Genomic DNA, 16,823 nt, shown 5'->3' with positions numbered 1-16,823 from the left:
CTGTCCATGCATATATGGATATGCACAGAAAACGGCATTTATCTGTATCGTCGTAGAATATTCTAAATATGGAATTTCAAATAGAATCATTTACTGGTCCAAATTTATAGTTGAATTCTTTAATCGGTTTTGTTATAATAATAGAAAAACCTTGTTCGTATGTGCACATGATAAGGGAAAAAGCTTATGTGAACAAAAAAAATATTATCATCAAATTTAGCTGCCTAGCTATGCATAATTCGAATTTTCATAATTTTTTTTGCTTAAACACAAAAATTAGGAAGACATCAATAATTTGAAGAGTGGATCTACATATCATAGTTCTTGTGCTAACTGTTTTATATAATAAATAGCAAAAATTAAAATAAAACTTTTTCTCAGACATATATTTCAAAACAGATAAATGCCCATAAGAGTTGAGGAAGAGGTGTTGTGTATAACTATTTCAATATTTTTATATCTAAAGAGATGTGTCTGTTAAATTAGTTGGTACGGAAATTATGGAATGACCACAAATCACAAAATCACAATCGCATCCTGCATCCCCTAAATCGCATTCACACGGCATGTTGTGGATATGTGCATGGTGCCAAGAAATTGAGGTGAGATGACTATGATAATATTCTTTTGGAAATTAATTAAATTGCATCAGGTGTTCTATTCCATTACTATTTCTAATTTTCTATTCTGTTACTACGTACATACGACTTTATGGAAGGTATAGGAAATAACCGGAATTAACCGACGTAGTTGTCGTCAATTTAGAGCAAACAAAAGAAAAAATTGAAGAAAATTCACTAGAAACAAAACATATATAAGTGATGATCTTCATGTTATCTACATACAATTAGTTCTGTTTCGATCAGAAGGCAAATCATATAATATGCTAAATAGTAATAGAAAATAATTAAAATAACAAAATTCACATGAAACAAAAAAATAATTAATGATCTTCATTTTTCTCACATACAATTAAATTAATATACACACACGGGATTCTTCTGATCACATGATCGATCATTCAACAGTATAAAGGCCTAAAGCTTAGTTGGTACCCGTTGAAACTAACAACAAGTTGTAACTTGTAAGTGAAGAAAAAACACCAAAAAGAAAGAACAAAGATATATATCTTCCCTTTGATTCAGATTTCAATTCAATCTTCTGCGACTGATAGATAAGTATCTTTGTCGCAGATTCCAAGCTCTACTTTGTATCTCCATTAGACTGCAAGGAACCATCTTTCATCAACTTAATACTAAGACACTTAAATTGGTCCCTTGAGTACTGCCTTGAAGCTTTTCTCCAATCGGTTCCCGTTTTCATCATGGTTGCAAACTCTTCATAACTTATTTTTCCATCCTGCAGAAATTTCCGGTTCAAGGACATTCAATTTCTAAGCCTTCTAACGCATTTTTTTTTAATAGAAGAGTCTACTTACCTTATTGGTATCAACATCAAGGATAATGGCTTCAACAACTTCTTCACTAGTAGTATCAACATCATCTGCCAAAGCCTCTCTTAACTCCTCTATTTCGATATAACCACTCTTGTTTTGATCAAAAAACGTAAAGGCTGTCTTTAAGTGCTTGTCATTGCCTAACTTCCTGATGTGTACCGATATGGCTACAAATTCATTGACGTCTAAGTAACCATCTTTATCAACATCTCCCTATTATAACAAACCAGCTAGAGTTAATGCATTTTTTTTTGCATGTGAAACTTTTATTCAGTAATTGCTTAATAGATTACCGCGTCCATCAAAATTTGAATGTCATCTTGAGGAACTACAATCCCGAGTTTCTTCAATCCGATTCCTAGCTCGTTGATGGTGATTTTTCCTCTATTGCTTGTGTCCATTACTTGGAATCTTTCTTTTATGCAAGATGTTTCTTCTACTGATAGATGCTCAGCAATAACCTATGGAAAGAAAGTAATGAACCTCAAGCTTCTTCCAACGGCCGGATAAAATATATATATGTCTACAAGATAAGAAATTTGTACACATACCCTGAGTGCCCTTTTCTTGAGCTTGTTCATAACAGAGAACTGTTGAAGCCTCGCTCTTACGGTTTCGCCCAATGATACATTAGGAGCATTCTTACCATTCTGTATCCACGGATGATCTGTAAACAAAAGATGATTGAGTATCTTCACAATGATTACAAATGAGGAAGAAATAATATTAGTTGCATTTGAAAGTAGAGATAATACCAAGAACTTGTTGAGCTGTAAGACGACGCCTTGGATCAGGATGAAGCATCTTCTTTATCAGATCTTTTGCATTTTCAGAAACTTTGGGCCAGGGGTCTCTTCTGAAATCAACTACAGATTTAAGAATAGCTTTTGCGACACCATGTTCGGTTTCTATAAACAAACAAGATAGCAAAAATGTGTCATTCCCTTTGTAAGATTCTATAAAAATTAACAAAAAAAAAATAGAAAGTGATTTGACAAAACTAAACCTGCCCAAAAAGGTGGAACACCACATAGCAATATATAAAGAATCACGCCTGCGCTCCAAATGTCAATTTCTTGTCCATAACTCCGCCTTAATACCTCAGGAGCCATGTAGTAAGGACTCCCAACGATTTCATTAAATCTCTCGCCTATAAACAAAACACTAATGGTTAAAGATTGCTTCCAACACCGTCAAAGATTGATCCCAAGCCACTAATGATAATAATACATCACCTGGTTTAAAGAAAACAGAGAGACCAAAATCAATAGTCTTCAAAGATGCGGATTCCTTTTTGTTTGCAAACAAGAAGTTCTCAGGTTTTAGGTCTCTGTGCATTACTCCATGCTTATGACACATCTGTAACACACATTTAATAACCCAACATTACCCCCCTCACATAAACACAAAAATCCCAAAAACTCCAAAATATGCAATTTGAGTCACTTGGCCAACAAAACGTGCCTTTCAAGCAATAACAGATCAATAATGTCAAACAAGATTCATAAAACAAAACCATATACGAACCTGAATGACCTCCATGATTGTCTTAAAAACCGAAGCTGCAGCTCTCTCCGTGTAATGTCCTCTAGCCACAATCCTATCGAAAAGCTCACCGCCTTCACAAAGCTCCATAACCAAATGAACAGCTTTATCATCCTCATAAGTCTCTTTCAAGGCAACAATATTAGGATGTTCAGGCATATGCCTCATGATCTCAACTTCTCTCTTGACGTCTTCTATATCAATAGACGTCTTCAGCTTCTTCTTTAAGATCGATTTGCATGCGAAAACCTCACCAGTCTCGATCTCGGTACATAGATACGTGACCCCGAACTCTCCTCGACCTAGCTCACGACCTAATTTGTATTTATGTTTGATCTCGTTACCCGTTGGTTCTTTCAACACGGTAAGCTTAAGGCCATCGTGGTGGTTACCGTAATCGTTTGAGAATGGATTTGTCAATTTAAAACCTTTCTTTTGTTTATCGTTTAGAATCAACGATCCTGCTGTTCCACAACAATTCCCCATTAATACAATCAATTAACTAACCGATAAAAACCTTCTTGAAATTACTGTGAAAGAAGGAACAAGAACCCTAGGAGAACGAGAAAAGAAATCTAGGAAAAACAAGTAGGAGAAATGGAATCAAAGGATCTTTGACTTGGAATCAGAGAAGACGAAGCGAATCATATCAAAAGGTTATTGTTGTTATTCAAATTTGAAGGAAGTTTTAATTTTTTTAGAAAGTTTAAAAGTGAAAATTACAGAGAAATATGGAAGGAAAAAAAAATTGCACAAATCCCTTCCCTCCCTAATCTCTCTGTATTTTCTTGTTATCCTGATTTCTGTTTTTTTTTTTAAATCAGATATGTCTTACTTTAATAATTTATTTTTAGGGTTTCGTTTTTCTCGTGATGTCCAAGCAAATCTGAAACATCCCTAAATTAAAAAAAAACCTTTAGTAGTTGATATGGGGAGAACATTGACCCAATGAGAAAACAAAAATTGTGCTTTTAATTGATTTAGTATATGACATGTTTTCCGATTTTTTTAATTTTGTTTATCAAAAAGCTATATAACAAGCTAGAGTAAAACTTCGTAAAGGGAAAAGAAATCAGCGGAATAAAACTCTTTTAACCAATATTTTTGGTTAAAAACACTGATTTAACAATACATTAATAAAATAAAATAAATACATACAACTAAAAAGAAAAAAAAAAAAATATATATATATATATATATAAGGGATATTTGCAAAAATACATATTTCCATATTGATAATTTTCTTAGGAATTAAACCTAAGTTTGTTTATATGGAGGGATAATTAGCCAAAAATCATTAATAAAATATGGACAAAAAGAAGGTCAATGATTTTGAATGTGTTTGAACGGACTTTTCAATCGTCAAGTAATGCCAACAAAAACAAAAAAGAGGGAAAAAAAATATATTAGAAATACCCTTTTATGGATTTCTTCTACTTCACTTACTTCCTGACATTGATCCTAACAACATCAATTAATTAATAGGAGAAAAGCTTATTTAAAGAACTAGAATCAAACAACTTTTGTGCAAAAATGGATAATGGTTCGTTTTAACCAAGAAGTCAACAATCACTTGTAATGTGTATGTTGTTGTGAACTCGTTTGGGTGCTAAAAAAGTCAAATACAAAAGTAAATGTTCATTGTTAATTCTCTCTGTTAGTTTTGGTATTAAAACAGATTTGCATCTGTGTGGAAAGGATTCCATATTGGTACCTAAATTAGCTCTTGCCTAGTTGCCTAAATGAGTTTTTTACATTTTTCTTTGGCTTACTTTAGTATTGATTTCTTTATGACTCAAAATATGAGAGATCAGCTAAGTCTTTTGCTTCTGACCTCCTTTGAACCAATTGTTTTCTCTGGGTGTATTGTGCAGCTCTGACGATAGGCCACAAAAGCCAGAAGATGAAGCACCATGGGTACATACACACTTTTTGTCCTCTCTCTATCTTTTTATCTTACATTGCGCTCTTCACTAATGCTTATGTTACTATTGCAGCTGCGAATGCAGAAGGTATTTGAGAGAAGAATGAGTGAATCCACACAGATTAAGTTAGAGCGGCTTTAGATTTTGATTGAGTAAGATTCAGTTTACACATCTTTCTATTTACTGAAACTGTTAATTCTTGGATCCTGACTATTTTTCTCTTAGCTATCCTCTCAGGAAAATGAATGGAAGAAATCTAGATGTAATGACATTCGGCGAACTGGTCATATTTCCATATATATCAGAAAACCATGTAGATTGTAGATCGGAAAGCTCCACCTTTTTCCTTCCTAAATACTTCAAGTTTTTTTTAATGAGTTTTTCTTCTAATATTTAGGAAGGAAAAAGGTGAAGCTTTCCGATCTACAATCGATTTAGTTTTCTAGAAAGTTTTAAAGAAGGAAGAAGATGAGAACCTTTATAGTCAATTAAATTAAGATAGGTTTTTATATTCTTTTTAAAATAGTTTTTGTTGACGCTAATTTTCTTCTTCTCTAAATTCAACTATATCACAAACACAACTTTTCTTGTCGTTAGGTTTTGTATATTTAAATATAAGGTTAATTTAATGTATAATATTCACATTATTGTACATTTAAATTTATCATATTAACTGCTTTATTTGTTTTAAATTAGAAAAAAAATTGGTGACCTTAGTATATTAAGAAAGTGACCTTAGTATTAAAATCAATGAATAGTAACGGGCCGAAAAACATAGGAGATGGGCTTTTAAGGTCCGTAGTGTAATGTTATCTCTTTTATCCACCGAAGAGATCTCTCTCTCTACCCTCAACGTTTGCTTTAATGGCTACCGTTACCGGTTTCAAGCTCGTCACTTCGCCGGAATCTTCCCGCGCCGATAAGCCGGGAGCTACAAAGGCATCTGACGCATTCCAAGAGAAGAAATCTGTGTCTGTGAATTACGACCGAGGTGAGCATGAGGTCTCGGTCCGCGTCGGCGGGTTCAGGAAAGCTAATATTCCGAGACGTTACCGACTTCGGGTTGAGAACGACCGGTTTCAGAAAGATTGGAGTATATCGGAGGTTGTGGACCGGCTTATGGCTCTCAATCGTTGGGAAGAAGTTGATGGCGTTCTCAATTCCTGGGTCGGCCGGTTTGCTAGGAAGAATTTCCCGGTTCTTATCAGGGTATGTCTCGATTTTGATTGGTCTTTCAGTGATTGATGTTATGAAATTGAACTTAGTGGAGTTTGAATTTTGTAACTTTTGCAGGAGCTTAGTAGAAGAGGGTGTATCGAGCTTTGTGTGAATGTCTTCAAGTGGATGAAGATTCAGAAGAACTACTCTGCAAGGAATGATATATACAATATGATGATAAGGCTTCATGCTAGACATAATTGGGTTGATCAGGCTCGTGGTCTCTTCTTTGAAATGCAGAAATGGAGGTTTTTTTATTCAAGTTTTCATCTGAAATTGTTCTTCTTGGAACATATCTTTTTCTTTTTTTTGGAGATTAATTTAGTGGGAATGTTATGCTATGTGTGTAGCTGCAAACCGGATGCTGAGACGTATGATGCTCTTATCAATGCCCATGGTCGAGCTGGTCAGTGGCGCTGGGCTATGAATCTTATGGATGACATGTTACGAGCAGCTGTGTGTAACTTTGCTTTTTTTTGTTTTTTTTTCCCTCACAGTTTGCCTTGTCATTGTTGCTTAAATACGAATTTGATCCTTTTCTGGTTTTGCAGATTGCTCCTAGTCGTTCAACCTACAATAATCTGATCAATGCTTCTGGTTCTAGTGGAAACTGGAGAGAGGCTCTTGAAGTATGCAAGAAAATGACAGATAACGGAGTTGGACCGGATTTGGTCACTCACAACATTGTGTTGTCAGCATACAAGAGTGGTCGTCAGTATTCAAAGGCGCTATCTTATTTTGAGCTTATGAAGGGAGCTAAAGTTCGTCCGGATACCACCACGTTTAACATCATTATATATTGCCTCTCAAAGCTTGGTCAAAGTAGCCAAGCCCTTGATGTATTCAATTCCATGAGGGAAAAGAGATCTGAATGCCGACCTGATGTCGTGACATTTACGAGCATTATGCATTTATACTCTGTCAGGGGAGAGATAGAAAACTGCAGAGCCGTGTTCGAAGCAATGCTTGCAGAAGGTCTGAAACCTAATATTGTTTCCTTTAATGCCTTAATGGGTGCCTACGCCGTTCATGGAATGAGTGATAATGCTCTCTCAGTTTTTGAAGAAATAAAGCGGAATGGTATTATCCCAGACGTGGTCTCTTATACAAGCTTGCTCAATTCTTATGGAAGATCACGTCAACCTGGAAAGGCAAAGGAGGTATTCCTCATGATGAGGAAGGAAAGGAGAAAGCCTAATGTTGTTACCTACAATGCATTGATTGATGCTTATGGGTCTAATGGGTTTCTAGCTGAAGCTGTGGAAATTTTCCGGCAGATGGAACAAGACGGCATAAAGCCAAATGTTGTTTCAGTGTGCACTCTTTTGGCTGCTTGTAGTAGGTCTAAGAAAAAAGTGAACGTTGAAACTGTACTTTCCGCAGCACAGTCGAGAGGTATCAATCTCAATACGGCAGCCTATAACTCAGCCATTGGAAGCTATATAAATGCTGCAGAACTTGAGAAAGCCATTGCATTGTATCAGACTATGAGAAAGAAGAAAGTCAAAGCTGATTCTGTTACTTTCACTATCCTTATAAGTGGTTCATGTAGGATGTCAAAATACCCTGAAGCAATTAGTTACCTGAAGGAGATGAAAGATCTCAGTATTCCATTGACTAAGGAGGTGTACTCTTCTGTTCTATGTGCTTACAGCAAACAGGCAAGTGCTTAGAGTTTGAGTTCAGCAGAAGACATGTATTCGATAGAATTCTGATTTTCGTATGGTTTGACACTGTCACTTTCTTTGTGATAATTTCCAGGGTCAAGTTACAGAAGCAGAAGCCATATTTAACGAGATGAAATTGGCTGGGTGCGAACCTGATGTGATCGCGTACACTTCAATGCTCCATGCTTACAATGCTTCAGGTATATACCATGAGTGCAAGACTGTTCAAAAAAACTGTAACAAAATGTGTTCCATGGATCTGAATTCTCTTGGATGGTTTTGTGTCGCCAGAAAAGTGGGGAAATGCGTGTGATCTCTTCCTGGAAATGGAAGCAAATGGAATAGAACCAGATTCTATCGCATGTTCAGCTTTGATGAGAGCTTTCAATAAGGGAGATCAACCGTCAAATGTCTTTGTCCTGATGGATTTGATGCAGGAAAAAGAAGTCGCCTTCACTGGCGCGGTTTTCTTTGAGATTTTTTCGGCTTGTAACACGTAAGTTGTTGTTGTATGTTTAAATAAAGATTACAGTAACCTTCTCGGAAGACAGAAAGAGCAATATATCATTCCTTCTTCTTTCACCATTGCAGCTTGCAGGAATGGAAAAGAGCAATAGACCTCATCCAAATGATGGATCCGTACCTGCCATCCCTTTCTATCGGGTTAACAAATCAGATGCTGCATCTTCTCGGGAAGAGTGGTAAAGTAGAAGCAATGATGAAGGTGCAACAAACTTTTAGTTTATCTGCTAATTAGACTTTTTTTTTTCTGCCTAAGTTGTTGTTTATAGAATTGAAACAAGAAATTTTAACCAAACCAAATGTTTTACACGCAGCTGTTCTATAAGATTATAGCCTCTGGTGTTGAAATCAATCTCAAGACTTATGCAATACTACTGGAACAAGTTTTAGCTGTTGGAAACTGGAGGAAATACATCGAGGTAATACTGATTTCTCTGTCTCCTGCAAAATTGTTTTCAATTGATAACAATGATTAGTACCAAGCGAGTTCTTGCGGTTCAGAGATAAAGGTTGGCCTGGCTTGAATGTTTTGCAGGTTTTAGAATGGATGAGTGATGCTGGTATTCAACCCTCGAACCAAATGTATCGTGACATTATTTCCTTTGGTGAAAGAAGTGCTGGGACAGAGTTCGAACCTCTAATACGCCAAAAATTGGGTGAGATGAGAGAGCAATATAATACGAAAGCAATTACTCTGTCACATGATTTTTCAATTTAGCATTTGGTGTCTCACATTTCATGTTTTTGTTGGTTATTCTTATTACATAGAATCGGTGAGAAACAAAGGAGAAGATCCGAGTCCACTTCATAGACACGAAGGCACATTAATGTTGTAGTTTCCAATGTATGTATAATATAATTTAGTCCCATTGACTATATATATATGATGTTTGTAAACTTGTACTCTCCGCTACTAATAATAAGATAATTCGGTTCAGAAAACGAAATAATTTTGGGTTTTGGAGTACTGAAAATTGTTTGGCTAAAGTTACATATTGAATTGAAAATAGGATCAATGAAACAAGACATTAAATTCAATTCAACCAATCATTTCAAAAAATTTGAATTATGAATTTAAAAAACGGAATGATTCGATGTGTAAGTCATTACAACGGTAGCAAATATGAAGAATCAAACGAATAAGAAAAAGGAAAAATTCAGAAAACACTGTAAGCTAAGAATTGATAAACAAAGGAAAAAAAACAACAATGTGAGTGTACCATTACAAAGAATATTCCTTGGAACGAGGTGAGAGCTGGGAAACACTCCACATTAAAAATGTCAGTCAGGAACCCAAAAAACAGATCACGTACACGTGGACCTAATTATTACACGTCAGCTTAAAAAAACCTATTCAGCTAAATGACCTAAACACCCTCGTCCCCGTTCATAGCCGTTGCACTTGTTATCTTCCGCTTCGTTAAAAAAAGGGGTAAACAAAATCGGGACGTAATGGTAAATTTGACCTCCGTAATTTTTATTTTATATTTTGCCGTTGTTTAGATTTGCCCAAAGAAGAAGAAAGACTCAACAAAAATCAAAATCATTGTATTCGGTGAAAAAGGAAGAGTCAAAGTTGAATTTTTTCGCATTTCTCTCTCACTCTCTCTCTCTCTTTCTCTCTGCTTCTACTGTAACAAGCTCCGTTTTGCTTAGCCGTAGTGCGCCTAGGGTTTGGTTTTGGGGGAAAAAGGTTCTCCGATCATGGCGTCGGTGTCGTCGTCAGATCACGGACCTAAGACAGAGGCAGGATGTAGCGGAGGAGGTGGAGGAGGAGGAGGAGAGAGCTCGGAGACAGTGGCGGCGAGTGATCAGATGTTGTTGTATAGAGGATTTAAGAAGGCGAAGAAGGAAAGAGGTTGTACTGCTAAGGAGCGTATTAGTAAAATGCCGCCGTGTACCGCTGGCAAAAGGAGTTCTATATACCGCGGAGTCACCAGGTACTGTGACTTTTTTTAATTTACCTTCAAATCGGGATTGTCGGTTTAGGATGGTGCTGAGGAGATTGAAGTATAGGTTTGATTTTGAATTGCGAGTGTTTTGATTAGATTAAGTGGATATGGCCTTTGGTTAGAGATGAGTTATCTGGAAATCGGTTTAATTGTTCTGAACTTTATTCACCTATTATCAGTTTTTTTAAGAATACCAGACATCATTCTGTAGTGGAGGTGTGAATTGTTCCTAGACAATGCAAGAGTTTTCAAAGTTTGGTAATAAATTTATAGTTTGAATTTACTAGTCATATATCAGAAGAAATGAGTTGGGTGTTGGTGTTCTTATGATAGATCCTTGTAGATCCGAAATCAATCAAATTGCTTCCTCCAGTCGTATCATCTTAGCAGTAGGAGATGGTTGATGCGTTTTGTTTGTTTAATTTGTTGAGTACAGACATAGATGGACAGGTCGTTATGAAGCTCACCTTTGGGATAAGAGTACCTGGAACCAAAACCAGAACAAGAAAGGAAAACAAGGTTTCTCTTCCTTTCTTTTCTACGCATCCGATTAATTAAGTTATTTTCGTCATTTGCAATGAGTTTTCTCTTGTTTGGAGCATCAAAGCTGATCTTTTCTGTTTCCTTTGTATCTTCTTTCATGGTTGACGCAAACATCGCCACACCAGTTTATCTAGGTAAGCTAAAGGCTTTATATAGGTGTTGATTATGTTTTTTGCATATCAAATTTGATTATCTTTGACTGAAGAATCCAACTCTTACTTGACAGGAGCGTATGATGATGAAGAGGCTGCTGCTAGAGCTTATGACCTTGCTGCCTTGAAATACTGGGGCCCTGGGACACTTATAAATTTTCCGGTGAGATTGCTACGCTAGTATGCTTTATAAGTTGCGGTTTATACTCTTCAACCTTGTGGATTTCTTAATCATTTTCATGATGAATATATATGATAATTGGAAGAAGGTGTTTCTGGGTCACCCTTCTCAAGTTTTTAGCTACATGCATTTACATATTTCATTCTCGTAGGTGACTGATTATACCAGGGATTTAGAAGAAATGCAAAGTCTCTCGAGGGAAGAATACCTTGCATCTCTACGTAGGTGCGTATGTACTTAAAAGTAATATATTTTTCTTCTAAGAACCATTTATTGCTAATACTCTTTAGGTATCCCTTTGGCAGAAAAAGCAGCGGTTTCTCAAGGGGAATCGCGAAATATCGTGGACTTCAAAGGTAAACTGGACCAACAATTGGCTTAAGTTCCCATTTCTTTGTTTTGTCCGATAACTTTGGTTTTAAGAGTGATTATGTTTGTGTGAATGCCTATACGGAAAGTTCTTTAGTGAAACATTGTGGATCATCACTGTTTGATTAATTCACACATGGTCGACTATCACTAGTTGATTTCATATAAAAAGTCTACATGCTACTCTTAGGTATAGGGATAGGGAAAAGCTATCTTCACTGTTTTGGATGTAGCACTCTTTCGTTTTGTCTTTTTAACCTTTCTTTGTCAAAATTAACATTCATACCTGATATACATTTCTGCTGTCTTTCCAATTCCCAACCAGTCGATGGGATGCATCAGCCAGTCGTATGCCTGGACCTGAATACTTCAGTAACATTCATTACGGTGAGTTACTAACAACATTGACGTGATTGAAACAAATGTGTGCTTGCATTAAACCATGTAAAACTCATTATCATTATAATAACAGGGGCAGGTGATGATCGAGGAACAGAAGGTGACTTTCTAGGTAGCTTTTGTCTGGAAAGAAAGATCGATCTAACAGGATACATAAAATGGTGGGGAGTCAACAAAACCCGTCAACCAGAATCTTCATCAAAAGCATCAGAGGATGCAAAAGTGGAAGATGCTGGTACTGAGCTTAAAACACTGGAACACACATCCCAGGCAACAGAACCATACAAGGTGCCAAACCTTGGCGTCCTTCGTGGCAGTCAGAAAAAAGAAAAAGAAATATCATCACCATCAAGCTCTTCTGCTTTAAGTATCTTGTCTCAGTCGCCTGCCTACAAGAGCCTAGAAGAGAAAGTACTGAAGATCCAAGAAAGCAGCACTAATGAAAACGATGAGAATGCAAATCGTAACATCATCAATATGGAAAAGAATCACGGCAAGGCAATAGAAAAACCAGTTGTGAGTCATGGAGTTCCTTTAGGCGGCGCTGCTGCTTCAGCTGCTTTGTCTCTGCAGAAAAGCATGTACCCACTTACCTCTCTCTTAACTGCTCCATTGCTCACCAACTACAATACATTGGATCCTCTTGGGGACCCTATTCTCTGGACACCATTTCTTCCTTCAGGATCCTTTCATACTTCAGAGGTTCGTAGTTATTGATATATTTGTGATGGAAACCACAGACTTCAGAGGTTTATTACAAGACCTCTTCCTTACGTCATTTTTATTTTTTCTCTCTTTCTTCTGCAGGTGACAAAGACAGAGACCAGCTGTTCCACTTACAGCTACATCCCACAAGAGAAATGAGCCGTTCCCTTTAGACTTATGTATGTCTGGTTCTCCTTTTGTATGATTGAATTCGTCGACTTGACATCTCTGTTTGTCTCTTTTATGGAGAAAAAGTTGGGAGAAGTGTAACGACAGTGGTCTGAAGCTGGAATGTACAGGTTTTGTTAGTGGTTGTGTTTTTTTTTTTTCTTTTTTTTCAGCAGTACTACTTTTCAGTGTGTAATATAGAATCATCTTATCTTGTGTAAAACAGTAAAAAGTTACCATTATAGTATAAAAAGTTTGCTCTTAATACTTCTGCACAAGGTATAATTTGATTGTGACAGATTTAATCATACATCTCTACCAATTGTTACAAATATGTATCTACACATCATCTGCAAAACACTTTGATACAACTAACTGAATCCTACTGTCCAGACAGGGACTGAGTATATAACAGTTCCAATCGCAAAAGAAACTGCAATGGTAAAAGATGCATATACATAGGCTCTCCATGGGTAATCACTTTCTCTCATCGCATTGAACTCAGCCATTAAGGTCGAAACTGTGCTCAGACATCCCAACAGACCAAACTGTATGCTCGAAGCAACTGTGTTGCATGTTCTCGTGTTCACCTGTTTCCCAAATACAAAGAATGTTATCTTCTGCTATCTGTTTGGTAGAGATAGAGAGGGAGGGAGAGAGTTTATTACCGATTTCTTTAAAGTGGCCAATGCTGCCATAATGCAAGCTGCAGCTACATTTGCAATGAGGGTGCCAAATGGGACCCACCTCAAGTGTTGTCCATCTTTTCCCAGTCCACGTCCATTGAGCCGGGCTAAGAACCATCTGAGCCAGACACCAGGGGCTGCAACTAAGCAACCTAACCATAGCTGAGCCTCGCTTGTTCCTTTGTCAAATTCTTTCACAAGCAGAATGGAACTCGCTGTGAGTAAAGCCACAAGCAACACAAGCATAAGGGTCATGGACACGATATGGCTCTGGAAGGTGTTAACCTTAAGGCAAGTGTTTTTTTCCTCAGAAGAAGCTCTTCTATGAAGAAGCCATTTAAACCCTTTGGCCGTTTCCACTCCCAGAACTATAGAGTATGACGTGAGAAACAATCCTGTAAAGTTGTTTATGCTGTAAGCAAGTATGTAACATCCAACTTAGGAGGTGATTGGAGATTTTGAGAAAGGAATTTTTTGTTTTTACCTAAAAGAAAGCCAAGCACGGCAAATACCCATTGACCATCAGCACTAAGATCCAGCATTTTCTGGTTCCAACCGCTGAATGTTGTCAGGCTACCCAAATAACCAGTCGATAATCCTATCGCCACAAATTCAGAAACTCTTGCTATATCTGCTTTGAATACGACGCCAAACCAACCCATCAAGAATGAACCTACCTAAAAGATATCATCTAGAGAATTCATCTTAAGAAAGATAGGTTTATAACTAAAGATGAGATGAGTGCATTGCGACTTTTACCATGTTAGAGGGAAGATCAAGGTACAAGATGCTCCCATCACTTGTTACTCGAGCACCAGTTGGTCCAAACAATTTCTGCAGCAGATATCTCGTAATGGCCTGTTTATTTGGAAACAACGAGGGGATTCACAATGGTTAAAACCAAAACAAAGCACCACAGAGAGCCAGAAACAAACACCGAGAATAAGCATATCTCAAGAGTAAAGCCACAGGAATTTACCCCAAAAATCCCAAAAACAGCCAAGTGAATTAGACAAGATATGTATTCCAAGGACTTTGGTAACACGTACTCTTCCTTCTGTCCCTGTACAAACCACGAACTATCATAGATCAAAACATGGAACTAAGAAACCAAAACCAACAGTTTTAATGTAACTACACGAAATTAGAGATTGTCCCTACCAGGTTGTTTTCCTCAGGGGACAAGAGAGACTTGGTAGGTAAAGGAGATGCTGTTATGTTCTCAGGCAAAGGTTTGACTACAGAAGCTGTGTTGAAGGCTCGAAGATCATGTAATACATCTTGATCTTGAGGAGAAGTATCAAGGGTCCCTTGTTCAATCAAATCATCAGCAGACAAACGGCTGCTTCTACCAGCACTATGCCTTCTACGAAGTGAGCGATCCCCAATATCCCCAGCCTCTGAGACACTCTCACCATCGACGTCATTGTCAATCAGGTGAGGCAAACTACGTGATAAGCTTAAAGAAGAGCTCAAACTGCTCTCCCTACTAAAAGACTTAGTTCGATAGGGTTCTATGCGGCTTTGACCCGTATCCATAGGATTTGTAACCAAAACACAATGACTTGTTTAGAAGGTGCCCAATTGCTGGTGGTGAAAATGTTGCTCCCTTCACCTGCACATATTTTTTAAATCCACAGACACCAGACAAACGCAAAAGAAAAGACATTAAGGAAAGTTCAAGAAAGAGAGACAACAAGATATAATAATAAAACAATGTAGCAAGTAAACACATTAAATGAATTCACATAATAAATGAATTCACATAATTCATGATAGATGATGACTTTAGTTTATTAGGTTCTCTACAGAAGCAGGAAAGCGAATTTAAACAAGAAGGGATCCAAAAAAAAAAAAAAAAAAAAAACGGTTCTTCAAGATTTGTCCTCCACTATCCCTAAAAACAAATGATAAAAAGTAAAAATTTAAGTGCTTTTCAGACTAAACAAATTGGAAAAGTGGAAATCGAAGAAAAAGTAAAGAGAAGAGAGACTAAAATAATAATCACTTGTATACCCACCACCAACCAATAAAGAAAGACGAATACATTTGATAGATTTTGGGGACCTATGTGGGTGAGTGATATAAATAGATGGGGTTTGGTTTTTGTGCATTGAGTCGTGTGAGTGCATATTCAGCAGCTTATTTACCTATTGGCGAATTCTCAGAATCAAACTTGATCGGGAAAAGTCGCCGGCGGAGAAATTCGAGCTAACAACAATCAGAGATTCCTTACTGGGGAGAAAAAGAAAACCATAAAGGATTATTCTCTGAAAATTAAAAAGGCAAGTTTATAATGTTCGATTGAGGAAGATAGGGAAGGACGGACAAGACAACGAAGCACAAGTAGGTTTATTATGAAACACACGTTCAGACAGAAGTTGATTGCTATTTAGAAAAATAAAAGAAAAATAAATAAAATCTGGGCCACAAAAGAGCTTCCGGCCCAATATCCAATATATGTTATTTAAAATTGAACCTACCGTATAGGCGTATATTAAAAAATTCAAATAAATTACTACAACTTAATGGTGTTATCGAGACAAAAAAACTTTATTTGTTAATAGTGTATAGTGTTAATAAACAAAAAAAAATGAAAAAAAACCACAAAAAAAGCAATGGTGTTAAAATAATATTATGTCATTTACAAATGAGATGTCGTTGTTTTGTTAAATTTGATGTATTCAATGATATTATCGATTTGAGAAAACGAAAAAAAAATAACTACGGTGTCAATTGTTAGTAATGTGGTATAATCAATTATTTTAACTGAATTTTTTTTTATGGATAAGATATATTAGTATATAAGTTTACATTTAAATAATAAACAAATATTTTAGGACTTGTTTCAAAAGTACTTAACAGATTTGTCAACCAAATATGTTTTGTGACGTCGCTAATGTTTGAAGGTTTATTTGCACTTTCTAATATGTTAAAATTGTAAATATAACATCATATTTTTTTAGTTTTTAAATAAATTAACTATAAAATAACAAAGCGTTTGTACGAAAAATCTTCAACCAATCAAACACTATTTTACTATTTTTTCGCCGAATTAATTAAAATCAAAAGCATACCAACTATGATCATCCATTTGACAAATGAATCAATTTTTTTCTTCAAAGACAAACTAATCAATTTGCTCAACAATGCATAGCTCATGTAGCAATTATAAATTATGATTTTGTATTTCTAGGTTTTATATTTGTATTTAATAGCTTATGCAAATTATTTACTCTGCTGCCACTATGACCATTAACTACATATTCAGAAATCAATATTAAATTACAATTGATGATATAAAACATTTACTTTTGTCTAAGTATAATCACACC

At 36.3% G+C, this 16,823-nt stretch overlaps 4 protein-coding genes across 8 annotated transcripts; 2 read left to right on the top strand and 2 right to left on the bottom strand.

Annotated features, from left to right (window-relative positions):
* Positions 1-927: 927 nt before the first annotated feature.
* Positions 928-3,839, bottom strand: LOC104793090 (calcium-dependent protein kinase 14-like). Of its 2 annotated transcripts, XM_010519367.3 has the most exons (8): positions 2,984-3,839; positions 2,692-2,815; positions 2,463-2,606; positions 2,212-2,364; positions 2,008-2,123; positions 1,750-1,917; positions 1,439-1,669; positions 928-1,359 (listed from the first exon to the last, which is right to left on the bottom strand). In XM_010519367.3, exons 1-8 carry the CDS (start codon positions 3,485-3,487, stop codon positions 1,204-1,206), a joined length of 1,596 nt encoding a protein of 531 aa, XP_010517669.1. In that variant the 5' UTR covers positions 3,488-3,839; the 3' UTR covers positions 928-1,203. The 2 variants fall into 2 exon arrangements, with proteins under 2 accessions (XP_010517669.1, XP_087310885.1); XM_087454759.1 differs by lacking the exon at positions 2,692-2,815 and having other exon boundaries at positions 2,984-3,812.
* A 1,846-nt stretch (positions 3,840-5,685) lies between these two features.
* On the top strand, positions 5,686-9,275 carry LOC104793089 (pentatricopeptide repeat-containing protein At2g41720). The gene is made up of 10 exons (XM_087453930.1): positions 5,686-6,135; positions 6,220-6,392; positions 6,495-6,600; positions 6,696-7,805; positions 7,906-8,011; positions 8,103-8,307; positions 8,403-8,535; positions 8,648-8,752; positions 8,869-8,989; positions 9,102-9,275. The coding sequence occupies exons 1-10, from the start codon at positions 5,791-5,793 to the stop codon at positions 9,167-9,169; spliced, it is 2,472 nt and encodes an 823-aa protein (XP_087310056.1). The 5' UTR covers positions 5,686-5,790; the 3' UTR covers positions 9,170-9,275.
* A 575-nt stretch (positions 9,276-9,850) lies between these two features.
* Positions 9,851-13,064, top strand: LOC147943000 (AP2-like ethylene-responsive transcription factor At2g41710). The gene is made up of 9 exons (XM_087454754.1): positions 9,851-10,273; positions 10,722-10,804; positions 10,954-10,962; positions 11,055-11,143; positions 11,313-11,386; positions 11,467-11,517; positions 11,856-11,917; positions 12,003-12,631; positions 12,737-13,064. Exons 1-9 carry the CDS (start codon positions 10,038-10,040, stop codon positions 12,791-12,793), a joined length of 1,290 nt encoding a protein of 429 aa, XP_087310880.1. The 5' UTR covers positions 9,851-10,037; the 3' UTR covers positions 12,794-13,064.
* On the bottom strand, positions 13,045-15,871 carry LOC104793088 (uncharacterized). 4 transcript variants are annotated; one of them, XR_015559921.1, is made up of 8 exons: positions 15,639-15,860; positions 14,650-15,103; positions 14,468-14,551; positions 14,248-14,346; positions 13,973-14,165; positions 13,774-13,883; positions 13,471-13,679; positions 13,045-13,392 (listed from the first exon to the last, which is right to left on the bottom strand). XR_015559921.1 is itself a non-coding variant. In XM_087454752.1 (7 exons), the coding sequence occupies exons 4-7, from the start codon at positions 14,248-14,250 to the stop codon at positions 13,174-13,176; spliced, it is 828 nt and encodes a 275-aa protein (XP_087310878.1). In that variant the 5' UTR covers positions 14,251-14,346; positions 14,468-14,567; positions 14,650-15,103; positions 15,639-15,871; the 3' UTR covers positions 13,045-13,173. The 4 variants fall into 4 exon arrangements, 3 of the variants coding, with proteins under 3 accessions (XP_087310878.1, XP_010517667.2, XP_087310879.1); XM_087454752.1 differs by having other exon boundaries at positions 13,471-13,883; positions 14,468-14,567; positions 15,639-15,871; XM_010519365.3 differs by having other exon boundaries at positions 13,471-13,883; positions 15,639-15,864.
* Positions 15,872-16,823: the final 952 nt, after the last annotated feature.

Source organism: Camelina sativa, chromosome 6 (assembly GCF_030686135.1).
Source record: "Camelina sativa cultivar CO46 ecotype springtype chromosome 6, ASM3068613v1".
Classification (NCBI taxonomy): Eukaryota; Viridiplantae; Streptophyta; class Magnoliopsida; order Brassicales; family Brassicaceae; genus Camelina; species Camelina sativa.
This window is presented reverse-complemented; position numbering and strand designations above follow the sequence as displayed.